Raw genomic sequence first — 17332 nt, forward strand, 5'->3', positions numbered from 1 at the left:
TATTATATATTAATTGAATTTAAATTAAAAAAATAAAGAGAAAAAAATTTTTAATTTAAAAAGCACAAAACAGTTTATGTATGAAATCATAAAAAGACATCTATACACAATATAAAATATGCATACTGCAGACTAGACACACACACACACACACACACACACGCTGAAGAAAGGAATTCTTTTGCTTCTAAGCCATTCCAATTTCTGTACCTACAACAAGAAAAACCTTTGCCTTGATCTTCATTTTACAGCGCGCACGCACTCTCTCTCTCTCTCTCTCTCTCTCTCACTGTCCACCCAGTTTCTTCAGTGGCTCAATGCAGAAAGCTTAGTCTTAAGGGTAAATAAATTTGAAAACTATCCCTTTTAACCATCTCTATTTCTCCAAAATTATATCTCTCAGCCAAAACCCCAAAATTAACTGAATGTCTGAGTGGGTTTAATAGAATTTCACATTTGTTGAAATCCTACTGATACTCCAAAAATTATCACTCCCTGGTATCAACCTGCCTGCCCTTCAGCATCAAAAAAGACTGGGAATCAAAGTGCCCCAAGGTAATTCTGAAAGATGGCCAGTTCTTCACCTCCAACACCAGGAACAGCTAAAATCAACTCTTCGTGAGAGAATACATTTTTAAAAACACACTCTACCACACAAGGAGAAACTCCTCCCCTGGAAACTGTAACAAACTAGAAAGTAGCAGTTTTGTGGCCTTAAGAAAAAAACAAGAGAACATTACCATTGGTTAATATCAGACTGAGATATCAAGGGCATTAAATCGGTTTGAGACAGTAATTAGATTTCACATCCAGAAAATTTCATCAGTGATACAGAGGCAAATTTAACAAATTCTCCAAGATGGAGACTATCTTATCCTTTTTGCTGATTAACTTAACACAATATGGTATGATTTCAGAGAATCAATGCATAAACAGTATTTCATAAGACGACTGAGAAAATGAATAAAAATGGAAAAGAAAACCTTCCCGGACCTGAGAGTGTTTCATCATTTCCCAGGGAAAACTAGGGAACGGAGAAAAAGTTCTACTCCTATCCTGATAAATGTTTCCATTTCCAATGATGAGAGAAGGCTACAGGCATGCAAGTAAAAAATAAGTTATTCCTGCAGAATGGAAACTTGAAGCCAGTCAGCCAAATAAAGGTAAAGACATGGAAAACAAAGATATGCCTCCATTGTTTTAATACAAAAATGTTGGGGCCCAATAATTTTACATCCAGCCAAATCATCACTTATGCAAAAGTAAATATCTTAGGTATCTTTTCAGCAAAAAGCACTTGAAAGTATTCTCTAAATCACAATTCAAAATAAAAACTAGCTGTTGATAAAGGCTATTGTAAGCACTGAAACCAGTTAGAATGATACAAATGGCAAATAAAAGCAATAACCCTTCATAAGAAAGGGGTTAATACCATTATTATTTACTATAACAGCAAAACAGAATGCAAAAGACAAAAAAAACCCAAATCTTTTAAAAACACTGCAACACATACTTTTGGCTGCTTTAAATAAGGACACTAAATTTATGAACGGGATGGGTGCAAACAGCAACCAAAACTGCTAAATTCCTCATTTCCCATAGTGGGAATAAAACACTATTAGTCTGTTTTTCTAATTAAATATGTTTAAGATTATGAATAATTTTTCTTAAAGATTTTTATTTATTTGTCAGAGAAGAGAGAGAGCACAAGCAGGGGGAGTGGCAGGCAGAGGGAGAAGCCAGTTCCCTGCTGAGCAAGGAGCCCGATGCGGGACTTGAACTCAGACCTGGAGATCATGACCTAAACCGAAGGCAGACACTTAACCTACTGAGCCACCCAAGTGCCCCAAGATTATGAATAATTTTAAGGTAAATCTGAATCATTAAAAAGAGAATCTACCATTCAAACCTACCACAGAGCACAGAGAAAAAAAAAATATATATATATATATAAATACAAGATTAGTGCAAAGGGAGGTAATTATGCTAAAGATCAGGGCCAAAATCAGCAGTGACCTAACATAAATTTTTCAACCTCTCTCTCAAGAGATACCTGGCTAGAAAATTAGGCAGAAATTTTCTCCTTAAACAGAAACAAAGTTGGTCCCCTTTTTGCCTCAACTTGGTTTCTTTAGGCTTAATTTCACAAAGTGCCTAGCTAGACTGATTATGAAAAACCAGATTTTGTTAACATAACTGAGTAAAACAAACTGCTTATTATCATGACCTAAAGCAATATCAGAGGCGCTAGTTTTGATCACCTGGTCAAGGTGATGTCAGCCAGGTTTCCCCACTGTGGTTACTGTTTTCCCTTGATAATAATATCTCATGGGCAGATACTTTAAGACTATGTTAATATCCAGCTACTCTCAAATCCAATAGCTATAACATCTATTTAGGATTCTGACTCAAATCAATTGTTAAGACTGCCAAATAGTGATTACCTAATTCCACCATTTCCTCTAGGCTTATTAGTCAGAATTCTACCTTTAAAGAAGAACTTCCCTTCCTCCTTCATTTATTTATTTATCCCTATGGATTCACAGATTCCTACTTTATGGACAGTAATCAATTACTATAATTATTTGGTTATACTGTCCCTGAGTTAGCCAGTGGGAGTCCTTCTGGGTTGGCTGTGTCTGACATGTCACCATTGTTTTGTGTTTTTTTGAGCACTTCCTTACTTTCTGACACTACACGATATTCCAAGCTCATCTTTGTTTTTCCCTGCCCTAGCCCTGGGATCAGTCATTTCTCTAAGGTTCCTGTTAGTGAAGAATGGTACTGAGAAACCAAGATCTGGTACTTGGTATTTTCACTGCTAATGGGGAGTCACTGTTTCTACACACTCTTAGAACTGGAAAAAAGATGCACAGATGTGTGTACGTGTATTCATATGCATCTATTTCTGCATCTATAATTTTTAAACCATTAATTTACGCCAGTATCTTCAATTCCAATCAAGCATCAGAGTTGATGCTAACCTTCCCCCTTTCCACAGTGAGAAAGTTGGCTCCCATTTTCCAAAATATATTTACTTATTTGCTTAATCCTAGTATAGAAAATCATTTCAGAATTGAAAACCCATGCCTCTGTCACACACACACACACACACACACACACACACACACACACACACAGCCTAATAACTAGAGTTCAATGTTTGTTTCGAGTTCTTTTTGTCTTTACCCAGAGGACATAGTCCAAACACCCAGTTCAAAAGTTAGTTTTTTTTCTTTCCCCCTTCAGTGTGGTTATGTTACTCATTTGAAATAAGGTTCATTTATTTGTTTGTATTCCACCTTAGGGTAGTTTTTTTCTTCATCACTTGATTGTATTGGTATCTGCTGTTTATGGAGTATGTGAAACATTAAACATGGTTCCAAAAGTCAGAAAGCATCCTCAGAAAGGTCACCAACCCCATTATCTCTACCCCTTCCCCCTCATTCCTACCCACTCCCTATGGCTAACCAATAATCTCATTAATCTCTACTTTATCCATTCAGTATTGAAAATATATTTTCTTATTTCCCCTTCTTTCTTACCCAAAAGGTAGTATAGTGCACATTATATAGTACTTTTGCACTTTTTTTCACTGAACAATTTATCCTAGGAAGCACTTCGTATCAGTTCACAGAGATCTTTCTTATTTTTTTAATAGGTACATAATGCTCCACCGGGTAAAAGTACCACATTCTATTCAATCCCTCTCCTATTCTGTAAGTTTCTAATTTTTTAAATTACAAACAATGCTGTGAGCTCATGCATGTATATTTTCATACTCATGGAAGTGTATTTTCAGGGTAAAATCCTAGATCTGGGATTACTGAGTCAAAAGGCAAACACATATACAGTCACATCTACATCTATTTTATGTCTCCTGATAGAGTGCACTAAGAACTCAGTATTCCTGTGTTATTATTTGCCCCCAAAATACATAACCTGAATTTAACCACGAGGAAACAAACTCATATCGAGGGAACTCTACAAATAACTTTCACTCTTCAAAAATGTCAATGTCCTAAAACACAAAGACTAAAGAACTGTTCCAAATTAAAGAAGACATGGAAATGGAATGCGGTGCATAATCTGAGATTCTCTCCTGCTATAAAGGGTATTATTGGGACAACCGGCAAAATCTGAAAAAGCTCTGCATGTTAGATTAGTGATAATAAATCAATGTTAATTTCTGATTTTAGTTAAGACTATGTTTATTTTTTTCATTTTTTATGTTTAAGATTTTATTTCTTTATTTGAGAGAGTGAAAGCGAGAGAGATCACAGAGGAAGAGGGAGAAGTAGGCTCCCCACTGAGCAAGGAGCCCAATGAGGACTCGATCCCAGGACCCTGAGCCGAAGGCAGTCGCTTAACTGACTGAGCCACCCAGGCGCCCCAGACTATGTTTATGTAAGCAAATGTCCTTGTATTTAGGAAATATACATGGAGAGACTTAAAAATAAGGGGTCATCGTCTTCAACTTACACTCAAATGATTAAAAAAAAAAGATGGGGGAAGGGATAAAACAAATATGGTAAAATGTTAGCATATGGAAAATCTGAGTAAGGCTTTTTTTAAAAAGCAACATTGGACTTTACTTTGACATTTATATCCATACTTCGAGTACTGAACATGTACTTACTTGTATACAAAGCTCTTTCTCCTAGAAAAAAATCACCATATGAGGTGACAAGATAAGTTGGCGGGCAATATTAAACTATTAATATATACAAACAACAAATTCTGTGACTGTAATATTTTTAATTAAACTATGATTTAATGCTATGTAACCAATAAACAATCACATTGCTTTTATAAAACACTAAAAATAAAATATGATTTATAAGGTGACAAGGAACTCTTTCTATGTCTCCAGTAGCATAATTTTAGACAACTTACATTTCTTTGTTTCTTTCAGAACCACACAGAAAATAAGTAAATATATAAATCTTTGTCTTTTTCATAAAAGCCTGAGCTGTTTCTCTGTGCAAAGTAGAAATAAATCAAAGTCCTACCAAGGTCATTACTTTAAACTAAGTTTCAATCCCAAACACAGACTCAGCAACTCTGCCCAAAGTAATTCAAGATCAAGGCCTTGCGAGAAGATTCACTATTAACTCCACAATGTCTACCGACAGAGTCTAAGTCTTTATTCATTATCACTTTTCAGTAAGGAGGGCATATAGAACTAATACTCTAAAGACACTTCTATTTTTCCTCGGAAGGAAGAAAGGGAGGAAGGAAGGGGGCCGGGAGAGAGAGAGAGAAAGGAAGGAAGAAAGAAATCTTCATACGGCATCACAAAATCTGTTTCAATTTTATGAGATCAATTATTTTGAAAAGGGAACCTTTAGGCGCTCCTAGGTGGCTCAGTCGGTTAAGTGTCCAATTCTTGATCTGGGCTTAGGTCATGATCTCAGGGTCCTGAGATCAAGCCCTGTGATGGGCTCCGAGCTCAGCGGGGAGTCCACTTGAGATTTTCTTTCTCTCCCTCTCCCTCTGTCCCTGCCCCGCTCTTAAAAAAAAAAAAAAGAAAAGAAAAAGGAAACTTTAGAAATTAAAAATACAAAAATTCTCTTTTCAGGGCACCAGGGTGGCTCAGTCGATTGAGGTCTGCCTTCAGCTCAGGTCATGATCCCAGGATCCTGGGATGGAGCCCCACATCGGGCTCCCTTGCTCAGCGGGGAGCCTGCTTCTCCCTCTGCTTGTGCTCTCTCTCTCCGTCAAATAAATAAAATCTTTGGGAAAAAGAGTCTCTTTTCCCACCCTTTCCCCCCTTTTAAAGTTACCAATTTAATTCCTAACCAAATTAACAACTACTTTCACTTCCAAGTTTGCAAAGACCCACATTTGAGCCTCACAGGTGAATTAAAAATCTCATCCCAGTAGGCAGCTGCCTGTCATCACCACTTTGCCTTCTAATGGTATTATATCAAGGGGAAAAACAATATTCTTGACCTACTCAACAGAAATGTCCCCACTACACTCCTGCAACTTTCCCCATGCCATTAAGGAGAGACGCACACATGTTGGAATAAAAAGAATGAGTTTTAAGAGACCTAAGGTTAGAATCTCCTTCTGCTTCTCCTTTGACAAAAGTGGCCAACCTCTTCCCTGCATGCCTACCACTTCTATGCAGTAATTGCCAGCAGATCCATTTCTGGTGTTACCAAAATGAGACAATCTCTAGTAAGTACCACCATCAGGAGAGGTGCCTTATTTTTCAATCCTAAGAATTCATTTGTAAATTACTCTGAAAATGTAAAGCAATAAATATGCACACCAAAAATAAGTCTATAGTTTCAAATTCACAGGCACGAGTTATTTTAAGTGACTTCTAATTGCAGAGTGTCTTCAAGACATTGCAGTAGAGCACCAATTTCAGAACCTAAACTCCTGCCCTTCACACACGGATCAATTAACTATAATATAAATACCTGAGTCTTGAAATCTCTTCTAGGATCTCTGCCCCAGGAAAAGTCAATGAAAAAGCATTCAGCAAAAGACAAAACTGAGTAAAAAGCAATGTCTGAGTCAGGTCCAGACTAACAGGTTGCAAGACTAACACTCAACATGTGAGCAATCAACTACCCCCTACACAGCTCAAAATGTGACAAACTGCTCGATAAAGTCAGGATGCTAAACAAAGACTAGAAGCTGGGAAATTCCTCTAATTCTGTAAAACACATATGTTCTCTTCTGAGAGTTAGCAGGTAGAGCATTAACTCAAAACCCCAATAATTACTCCAAATTTCCTAAAAATCAACTTGCAACTGATAAGAAGTTTCCCCAACTCAAAACGGGATCAACATTTATCACCTAAAGACCACACAATGTGAAGAGGGGAGTTTTGAGGTTGGGGTGGGAGGTGGGGGGTGCTGAAGACTTAATAGACCAGATTATGTGTCAAAGAAAAATGAAGAAATTACAAATTTTGTTTTGGAAGAACAACACAGTAATAGCAGCAAATAAAACCAGTTAACAATTATTATCAATTTACTCTGTAGATGGCACTGTGCCGAGTAATTTGCATGCATTATTGTATTTATTCCAAAAACCCTAAAGGTACTATTATTAGTCTCCCTTTTCATACAGGGAAACTGAGGCTTGGGAGAACCCAAAAAACTTGACTAAAGACACACAGCTAGTTAACTAAATAAGAAAGAACCTAGAGTTTCAAAGGCGCGGAAATTTGTTCACCCAAACTCAACATTTTATGGAGAAAAAAGGCGGGGGCACCTGGGTGGCTCAGTCGGTTTAAGCGGCTGCCTTCGGCTCAGGTCATGATCCCAGGATCCTGGGATCGAGCCCCGCATCAGGTTCCCTGCTCAGTGGGGAATCTGCTTCTCCCTCTCCCTCTGCCTGCCTCTCTGCCTGCTTGTGCTCTCTCTCTGTCAAATAAATAAATAAAATCTTAAAAAAAAAAAAACTAAAGCCTTGAAAAGATTGAGAGATTAAGAGATTCCTCAACATCACCTGAGTAGGTAGACCCAGAATCCAGATATGGAAAACACTCTCCATTTCACTTTGTACAATGTTAAGATCATTTCCTAACTACAGTTTACTCTCATTTAGGTATTCTATTTACCAAAAAACTTAAAACATTTTTCAAAAAACTATGAATAGAAAGATTAACTCCACATATTTTACATTTTTATACACTTTATGATCTGCTAAATTCATTTTTAAAAAGGAAAAGGCACCTCAATTAAGTAATTATTGCCTTAATTTCCTATTTTGCAGCTCTTCATACGCACAGGTCCCAAGTACATCTAAGGTTAAAGAAAGTCAAGGCTAAAGACAAAGTTGTTTGTAAATTCTCCATTCACCAATTTACTATATTTTTTCTGCTCAAGATTATATAATAGAAAAATATATACTGAACACCAAGAAGTGTCATTTCAGAAGACTTAAAAAGTAAATAAAACCAATTTGTGTCATCCTGATCTCCTACGAGAACTGACTTCCACTTAAGATTATTATCCTGCTGCCATCCTCGCCCTCCAATTACTACTGCTAGACAATCACAGCAGAATGAATTTTGATTTCCCAAGAGTCAGACAATAAATAGTGGCTCTATTAAGTGTAGATGATAAATAGTCACTTTAGCTCCACAGTATAAGATTAATATCACAATAATAATGTCTGTAGACTTATTATGCACTAGGCATTGTTTTAAGCTCTTGACATAGGTCAACTCATTTAATTTTCACCACAAGAGAGTATGCAGGGTACTTTCTATTTCCCCAGATTACAGATGGGGAAAACTGAGGTACTGAGAGGTTAGGTAATTTATCTAAGATTATACATGCAGCAAGTGGCAGAGTTGAGACTCCATCCAGGTGGACTGGCTTCTACCTCTGCAGAAGGTCCCCCCCCTTTCACTGGCTCCAACTCATCTGCCTCTCCCACTCCCCTCCCTGCCTGCCTTCCCTCTCCAAACAAGCATATAACTTCCCCCATACTCACATAAGATGCATTCTCTCTCCCTCCCACAAAGCCTATACAGTCCTTTTATCAATTCTTCCCAAATTGACTTTTCCCCAATTCCGAATTCCCTTTGCATTTAAATGTGTTACAGAATTATACACAGACACCTATACTAATAGCCATCATTAACTGAGTACATACTATGTGACACAGTGCTAAGAACATTCCGGTAATTTAAAGGATTTATTACAGACACTTATACTAATAGCCATCATTAACTGAGTACATACTATGTGACACAGTGCTAAGAACATTCTGGTAATTTAAAGGATTTATTATAAACAATGTGTGATCCCATCCATTTTGCTGATGATTAAATTGAGACTCAGTGAAGCTGAATATTCTGGCAGTGTTCTCACAACCAATAAATGACAGAGCAAGAGACAGACGCTTAAGCTGACTCAAAGCTCACTTTTTCCTCTATATGTGTGTGTGTGTGTGTGTTTCTCATCCATACCCGTCTCCTTTACTTCTTTCATCTAGTACAGTACTATTCATAAAGGAGGTGTTTCTTTAACAAATGAATTCTAGAGAATCATTTTTAAAAACAGCAATTATTGTTATCTTAGCAGTTTCTAAAACTATTTCCCAAACACAAAAGGTTCCAATACCTTAATTAAATAACTTACAGATTTAAATACATTCAGATGCCCCCCCCCCCCCACAAAGGGCCTAAGTATGTGTAGTTTAACCTTTCAGGTGACTCTTTACTAATAATACTGGAACCCAGGATTCTTCTCTCACTCCTCACCACCACTGCCGGCCCCCCAACTACAGTCCCCAAAGAAAGGTTAAGCTATAAATTGTTTTGCTTTGCCATCAGTTAAAGTCTCTCTCGGCCCTAGGAAAATGCCGGCCCTGATTCTGCAGCCTGCGAAACTTAAACCAATGTCACCTCTTACCCAGTGTGATTTTTTTTTAACCCAATTAATGAGCATACTGTAAATGCGCATTACATAAACATCTTCTCTTCCTGGACACAAAGGCTTTAGTAGTAGTTTTTAACCCCTTGAAATATTATAACAGCATTATTGCTCATTTAGTCAATGTGAAAGGTAACAATCACATTTATGTTAACAGTACTCTGTATTTTAATATCACTCTAAACGTTAAGTGAAATAAGCCATTTAAGTATCTCAGCTGATAACAAATGGATGAAACGGAAACCAGAAATTAATTCTTCACCAAAGCATCTTAACATTACTCTTGATACAGTAAGAATATCTTTTTAACCTGTATAAAGGGGTACCTTCGTTCTCTCCCAGCATGTGCCACACCTTTTAGGTGGACAAAAGCAGAGAGACATCTGGGTTTTTCATTTTTAAAATCCCGAAAAAGATCACTCAAACCTCTTAAGAGCAAACCCTAAGAATGAAGGATTCCAACGCCCTTTTCTTTACCACAAGCCCTGACTTTCGCCTCTAGCAACCAGAGACAGCAGGGAGTGGAGGAGTGGGTTATTGGAACAGATACAGAAGGCACGCCCCGGTCGGTCATCTCCTAGCTGGCCCATCCCAAACTTCACCTTGGCAAAGCGAGAAGCAGGAAGGCACCAGGAATTCCTAGGAAATGGTCTCACCCCTATCGGAGAACATTCTTAACTTCCTCGAAGCCACCATTTCCCTCGGGCATTATCACACACTCCCACCCGGACATATTACCTAAGAGATTACTTAAAAGAAAAGCACAAACACACACAAAGAGAAACACACAGCTCGAAGCGGGCAGCTCCCGCTCGGCGTGCGCGGAGAAACCCGCAGACCACGCGGAGCCGCGGCCAAGTTGCCACCGCGATCGCACCGACTGTGCAGGAGGCGGCCGCGGCGGCTGGAAACCCAGCGCGAGGGGCTGCAGCCCCACACCCGACGCCCCGAGCCCGGCCCGCGGGGCAGGAAGCCCGGCGCGGCGGCGCTGCCTCCCGGGAGGGCTCGGCCCCGACCGGAGCGATAAGGTGGATCGGCGCTTCCCACCCTGCCAGCTCCGCCCTCCCGGACACATTCCTGAGAAGCCCGACTCCCGGGACGCCGCACAAGGCGCCGGGCAGGCAGGAGAGCGGCGTCACGGCCTCAGGGCAGGAGTGCAGAGCCCGGCCCGCACCCCCCCACACCCGCCCCCGGCCCGCGCGGCGCCTCCGGGGCGGGGTCGCGGCAGCCGCCCCGCCACAGGTAGCGCGAGCACCCGCCCGCCGCCGCCCCGGCGCCCCCGGCAGGCCCGCTCCAGGCACCTGGATGAACTGGATGGTGAGCGCCGACTTGCCCACGCCGCCTCCGCCGACCACCACGAGCCGGTACTTCTCCTGGCCGGAGCCGTCCCGCCAGCCGGCGGCGGCCATGGGGACGCCGCCGAGCCCGCCCGGCCACGCCGAGCCGCCGCCCGCCCTAGGCCCGGCTCCGGGGACGTGTGCGGCCGGCGGGCTGCGGGCGAGCGGCGGGCGGGGGTCCCGGGCGCCGGGAGCTGCCGGGAGGGCCGCTCCGGGCGGCGGCGCGGCGCCCGGGCTGGCCGGGTCGCGCCCGAAGCGCGGAGAAGCGGGAGGATCGCAGGGGCCAGGGGCGGCAGCGGCCGGGGGGCGCGCTCCTCCACACGTCTCCGCAACGCCTGCCGAACGCAGCCTCCAGCGCCGCTACAAATGGCCGTCTGGGGGCCGGGCTGCTAGGCTGAGGTGCTGCATATGCATGAGGGGGCGGGGCGGGGCGGGGCCGCGCTGGCCGGGGATGAGACTCAGGCGCTGACCCCCCTGCGGCTCAGACCCCCGCGGACCCGCCCCTCCGGTCCCTCGACTGTGAGAGTGAGTTGAGTGAGCGAGTGAGTGAGTGTAAGTGGGTAGTGTGTAAGTGTGTAAGGTGTGGGAGTGAGATTCAGGCGCTTGACAGAGGGCGGCTCAGACCCCCGCGGCCGGACCCCTCCGATCCCTTGACTGTGAGTGACTGAGTGAGTGAGTGTGTGTGTGTGTGTGTACGCGCGCGCGCGTGCGCGTGTGAGGGGAAGTGGGTGTCAAGTGGGAGTAGGAAGAAGACAGTAGACAGTGTGTGACCATTACCAACTGTGTAATGCCAGGGATTGTCAGGGATTATGTGGATAAAAAATACAGTATGTGAAGGCGTGTGTGAAAAACAGAGCTGTTGTCATCTTAACTCAGTTTTTGTAGGAGAGTAAATATCCTGTTATAAGAGTACAGATGGTGACCATGATTGTGTGAAAAACAGTGTGTGACAGTGATTGAGGATCAGAGCTGTGTCATAGTAATTGTGTGTGTGATGGGTTGCAGCGGTGAGGGTGTGTGAGGAGCATGACAGACTGAGCATGGGCAATGAGTCACAGTGACTGAGGGTGCATGGACAAGAATGAATGGGACAGTCTTGTATGTGTCAGGAGAGCGTCCTAGTGGCTGCATTTATGTGTGAGAAATATTTGGTCATTGTCTAGAGGAGTGTAAGTGAGAGGTTAGTTTGTAATTATGTACATACTTCATACCAGGCACTGTACTCAGTGCTAGAGATCCTTTCCTGAACAAAGCAGTGTGCCCTTAGGGAATTTAGAGTCCAGTGCAGGAGACAGCGAGGACAACGACAAAACTATAAGGCATAATGATAAGCGCTGTAACTATTAAGCACCATGCAGCATGTGTGCCCATAGCAGAAGCATTCACCTGAGAGTTGGGTGGTCAAGGAAGGCTTCCTAAAAGATCTGAAGAATAAATAATAGAGACAGGTGAATAATTAGAAGAAAGGTATTCCAAGGAAAGGAAACTGCATGTGCAAAAGTAAGAGCTGAGAAGATAAGAATTGTGTCACATGATTTTGAACGTATTGGGGAAGTCTGCATGCCAGTGATTGCGAGTGAAAAGGGATTATGGGGGTGTCTGGGTGGCGCAATTGGTTAAGCCTCCAACTCTTGGTTTCAGCTCAGGCCCTGATCACAGGGTCATGGGATGGAGCCCCGCCTTTTGACTCCGTGCTCAGCAGGGAGTCTGCTTGCCATTCTCTCTTCCTCTCCCTCTAACCCTCCCACTAGTTCTCTCTCTCAAATAAATAAATAAATAAATAAATAAATAAATCTTTTTTTTTAAGTGTGTGTGTGGCAGTTGAACCAAATGTAGCCAGAATCACAGCTTTATGTAGAGGTAGTGTTGGGTAGTAGATAAGGCCATAGGCTCTGGGCCCAGACTGTCTGGATTCAAATCTTAGCTCTTCCACTAATGGTGTGATGTTGGGAACTGAAACTGTGTGCCCCAAGTGTTGTCTTCTCTAAGGAAAGTAAGACTACTTACCATAAGGGTTGTTTTTGTTGTCGTTGTTTTTGTTTTTTTCCGTAAGAATCAAATGAGTTAATACCTATAAAGCACATAAAACAGTGCCTGGCATGCAGTAAGATTTTATGCCAGTTTGGGGACAGGACTGCAAGTTCTTGGGCACTACCTAGTGACTTCCTTGGAACCAATAGAATGCGGCAGAAAAGATGCTGTATAACTTCCAAGGCCTGACTGGTCAGAAGGGGCCATGCAGCTTCCACCTGTTCTCTTGGGATTCTCACTCTGGGGGAAGCAAAGTAAGAAGTTTGGCCATCCCAAGACTTCCATGCTAGCAAGGCCACATGTAAGCATGCAAGTCCAAGGTACAGCTGAGCTCCTACGACCAGCCTTGGGAGACATCTTGGATACCCAATGCTGTCAAGCCTTCAGATGAGGGCAGTCCCTCCTGGCATCTGACTGCAGCTGCATGAGAGACCCCAAGCAAGAGCCGCCCAAACTAGCCCTTCCTGACCCACAAAGTCATGAGCCAAATGAGGTAGTAAACTGGTTGTGCTTCTTTCAGGTTTTCATTTAGAAATTATTTCCATATGTAAAGTATAAAGTACACCCATACACCACCTTTACCCAATTCCACTACTGTGAGCATTTTACCCCCCTATTTCTCTCTTTCATATATATATATATAGGAAACACACATATATAAATATATGATTTTATATACATATATATAATCCATATATATAAATGAATTTTTTGAACCATTTAAGGGTAAGTTACAGACATTATGGCCCTCTGCCTCTAAGTACTTCAGTGTATATTTCCTAAGAATAGGGATATTATCTCATATAACCAGAGAACAGTTATCCAACTTTAGTAAATTTAATATTGATATGAATATTTTCATCTAATCTACATTGATATTCCAATTTTGTCACTTGACTCAATAATGTGCTTTAGAGCATTTTCCCCCTAGCACAGGATCCAGTCCAGAGTCAAGCATTGCATTTAGTTGCCAAATCTTTTTATTTTTTTTAGCGTGGTTCAAAATATTTGTTTTAAACACCTATTTTTTTTGAGGTGGGGGAGAGCAAAATATTTGTTACACAGCAGTAATAGCCAGAAAGGCCTCAATGACAGATATTATCATCAATGTGAAAAGAAGAAAAAGGAGAGAGAAAAGGAAGATGAGCCCACCTCAAAGAAACGCTGAGAAAAGGCCAGTTAATCTTCCCACAAATGTCTCTGGATGTCTGCCTAGCCCTATAATTTCCCATAATCCTTCAGGACTAAGATGACCAAAGTGTCCGGCTTATTATGCTCCTTGCCTTCTGAAGTACCAGCCTATTTTCAGTAGAATCTATTTCAATCCACCTATTTGTGAGCCACTTCTATGCCTGAGTCCTGCCCAAGATTTCCTTTCCTTCCTACTCGGCACCACTATGATCCCTGTGTATAGGACAATTCCTGAAACCAAGCAAGCAAACCCATCCTATAGAAAACATGTGCCAGTTGCCTCTGAGCCATCTATTTCTCCCTCCTTTCAAATAGTATCTCCAAATTTCCCCTCTAGTTTATGAATGGCACCCACCCCAAGCTCCAGGGGTTCACTCTAATTCACTTAAGATTATCAACTTCCACTGACACAGTAATTAGCTGGAGGGTGGGTATATAGTCTAGGTCAGGGCAATCAGGAACAGATTCAACTGTGGAATCAAAACTACAATGAGATACCACTTCACACCCACTAGGATCACCATAATAAAAAAGCCAGATAATAACAATTGTTGACAAGGATGTGGAAAAACTAGAACTCTCATACACTGCTGGTAAGAATGTAAAATGTTGTCACTGCTTTGGAAATCAGTCCGGCATTTCTTTAAAAGGTTAAACATAGACTTACCATATAACCCAGAAATTCCACCCCTCAGTATAGATCCAAGATAAATTAAAACATATGTCCATACAAAAACTTGTACTTGCAAGTTCATAGCAGCATATTCATACGAGCCAAAAAGTAGAAATAACCCAATTGTCCATCAACTGATGAGTGGATAAACAAGATGTGGTATATTCATACAATAGAATTTTATCTGGCAATAAAAAATGATGAGGTACTGGTACATGCTACAACATGGATGAACATTAAGAACATCATGCTAACTGAAAGAAGCCAGTTACAAAAGGGCACATATTATATAATTCCATTTATATGGAAGGTTCAAAGTAAGAAAATCCATATAGGCAGAAAGTAGATTAATGGTTGCCAGGACTGAGGGGAAAATGCTGAGTGGCTGCTAATGGGTATGGGGTTTCTTTCTGGAGATAGGAAAATATTCTGAGATTAGATAGTGATGATGGTTGCACAACTCTGTAAAAATACTAAAAACCATTGAATTATATACTTTTTAAAGTGAATGTTAGGGGGGCGCCTGGCCGGCTCAGTCATTAAGCATCTGCCTTCAGCTCAGGTCACGATCCCAGGGTTCTGGGATCGAGCCCCACATCGGGCTCTCTGCTCGGTGGGAAGCCTGCTTCTCCCTCTCCCACTCCCCCTGCTTGTGTTCCCTCTCTCACTGTGTCTCTCTCTGTCAAATAAATAAATAAAATCTTTTAATAAATTAATAAATAAATAAAGTGAATGTTATGGTATATGAATTAAATTTTAATAAAACTATGGGGAGAAAAGATTCAATTGCAGGATTTTATCTGAGCTATCAAGGAAATGTCTTTTTACTTCAAGATGTCCCCTGTATCAACTCTATTCCTTTTTTTTATCATTATTATTTGACTCAAATTTGAGTGTTCAGCAAGCAAGAAGCTTATAGGCTCAACTCCACCTAGACTTCTATTTCAAAATGTTTTCTTGCCCTTAGAAAATAACCCAAAAGCCTACACAAAAAGAAACCTTGGGGCGCCTAGCTGACTCAGTTTTTAAGCATCTGCCTTTGGCTCGGGTCATGATCCCAGGGTCCTGGGATTGAGCCCCGCGTCGGGCTCCCTGCTCTGCAGGAAGCCTGCTTCTCCCTCTCCCACTCCCCCTGCTTGTGTTCCCTCTCTCTCTCTCTGTGTCTCTCTCTGTCAAGTAAATAAAATCTTTAAAAAAAAAAAAGAAACTTTTACAAAAACAAATCATTGAGGACATAGGAGAATGTGGGAAAGAAAGAACCAGTTGTCATTTGAGCCAAATAAAGATGAATCTTCATCTTAATCTGAAAAGTTTGCTTCTCGAGTAGCTGGAATAAAATAGGTAAGTACGTAAATCTTTACAAAAAGAATGACCTACAAACTTGGAAAGAATGGTAGAGATCATCCCCCTTACCTTACCGAAAGAAATCCTGTGACTGGGGAAAGAATTTCTTTCCCAATGTCATCTAGCAAGTTGTTAGCAGGACACAGCTGACTCCCCTGCTTAGAGCACTTTACCTCATGCCAAACTGGATGTTACCCAGAACCCCGAAGAGCCTCACAGCACAGAGATGGTGTAATGCTACCAATCAAGAGAACTATTGAACGCATCATTTTGGCTTAAGTTGAGTGACTGTCTGGCTAAAGCGCTGTCAAGAAACTTCAACAGGCAGATTCAAGACCTGATTTGGCCAGCAGATACGTTTTGGTGCATAATTCAATTTTTTAATTGAATTACCAATATGTAATTGAGTTATCAATATTTTAAAATAGGATATTTCACAAACAAATCTGGATTTCTAACTCTTCCCAATAAAATTAAATGGAACATATAGTAACACCAGGTCAACATTATCATGTGACAACTGGGTCCATGTAAGTACAGGCTGCCCTTGAGAAAAGGTCTGGATGCTCCTGTTCTTCAAAGTTGCCAGCAGTCCTATTGCACCCAACCCAATTGATGTTACCTGCCTGGACTTTGTGGGCTTTAAGCTTTTGCCAATCTTCCTACTATCTGCCAATGCTCTCCAACTGGGATGCACATCTGAATCACCTGTAATCATCTTAAAATGAAGAACCTGGGCTCCCCTACCCCCCATCTTGATAAATAAGTTTGCAGACCAAGACTCAGAAGTTGTATATTTAAATATCCAAAGTAACCCTGAGACACCTCCATAACTGAGAACTCTTGGAGAAGTAGACTCATCCATGTCCACTCTATTTCAGAACAAACAGTGACCTTCTCATCTGGAATGTTGGTGACTCACCATCTCTAAAAACCAACATTGCCCAAATACCATCCCTGGCCCATCCCAGAGAAAGGATCTAGGGGTGGAGTGGGGAAGGAGGTACTGCTGAAATGAAGATCCCCCTGACCTCATCTATAGCTGAGTCAGACAGAGCCCAGGCCTGATAACAAAAGAGGGCCAAACCCCAGATCAGAGAGTGTTCAGTTCTTACCATGGTTGATGGAAGCGCACCATCCCCTATATCCTTAATGGGCCTCTGCTTCTAATGTGAATGAATGGCTTGATAGAGAATGAAACAGCCCAGCAGGAGCTGCATGCATCTGAGATGAGACAGATGCACAAATCTATTCCTTGTTTAAAGATCACACTGCTAAGAATAGAAACTGAAACACACGCTGAAGCGTGGGCACACACACAGCCCTGAGGAAGGCCACAACAGAGC

General features: G+C 41.7%; 1 protein-coding gene across 2 annotated transcripts in view; it reads right to left on the reverse strand.

Moving 5' to 3' along the window:
• RRAS2 (RAS related 2) overlaps positions 1-17119 on the reverse strand; it is a 78878-nt gene extending 61759 nt beyond the window's left edge. The window contains exon 1 of one of the 2 annotated variants that reach the window (XM_027577778.1): positions 17102-17119. In XM_027577778.1, coding sequence (XP_027433579.1) covers positions 17102-17104 — 3 coding nt within the window. In that variant the 5' untranslated portion in view covers positions 17105-17119. Of the gene's footprint in view, positions 1-10711; positions 10896-17101 lie in introns of those variants that run through there. The other variant, XM_027577775.2, reaches the window with a different exon arrangement.
• Positions 17120-17332: the final 213 nt, after the last annotated feature.

This window comes from Zalophus californianus, chromosome 11, assembly GCF_009762305.2.
Source record: "Zalophus californianus isolate mZalCal1 chromosome 11, mZalCal1.pri.v2, whole genome shotgun sequence".
NCBI classification, from domain to species: Eukaryota; Metazoa; Chordata; class Mammalia; order Carnivora; family Otariidae; genus Zalophus; species Zalophus californianus.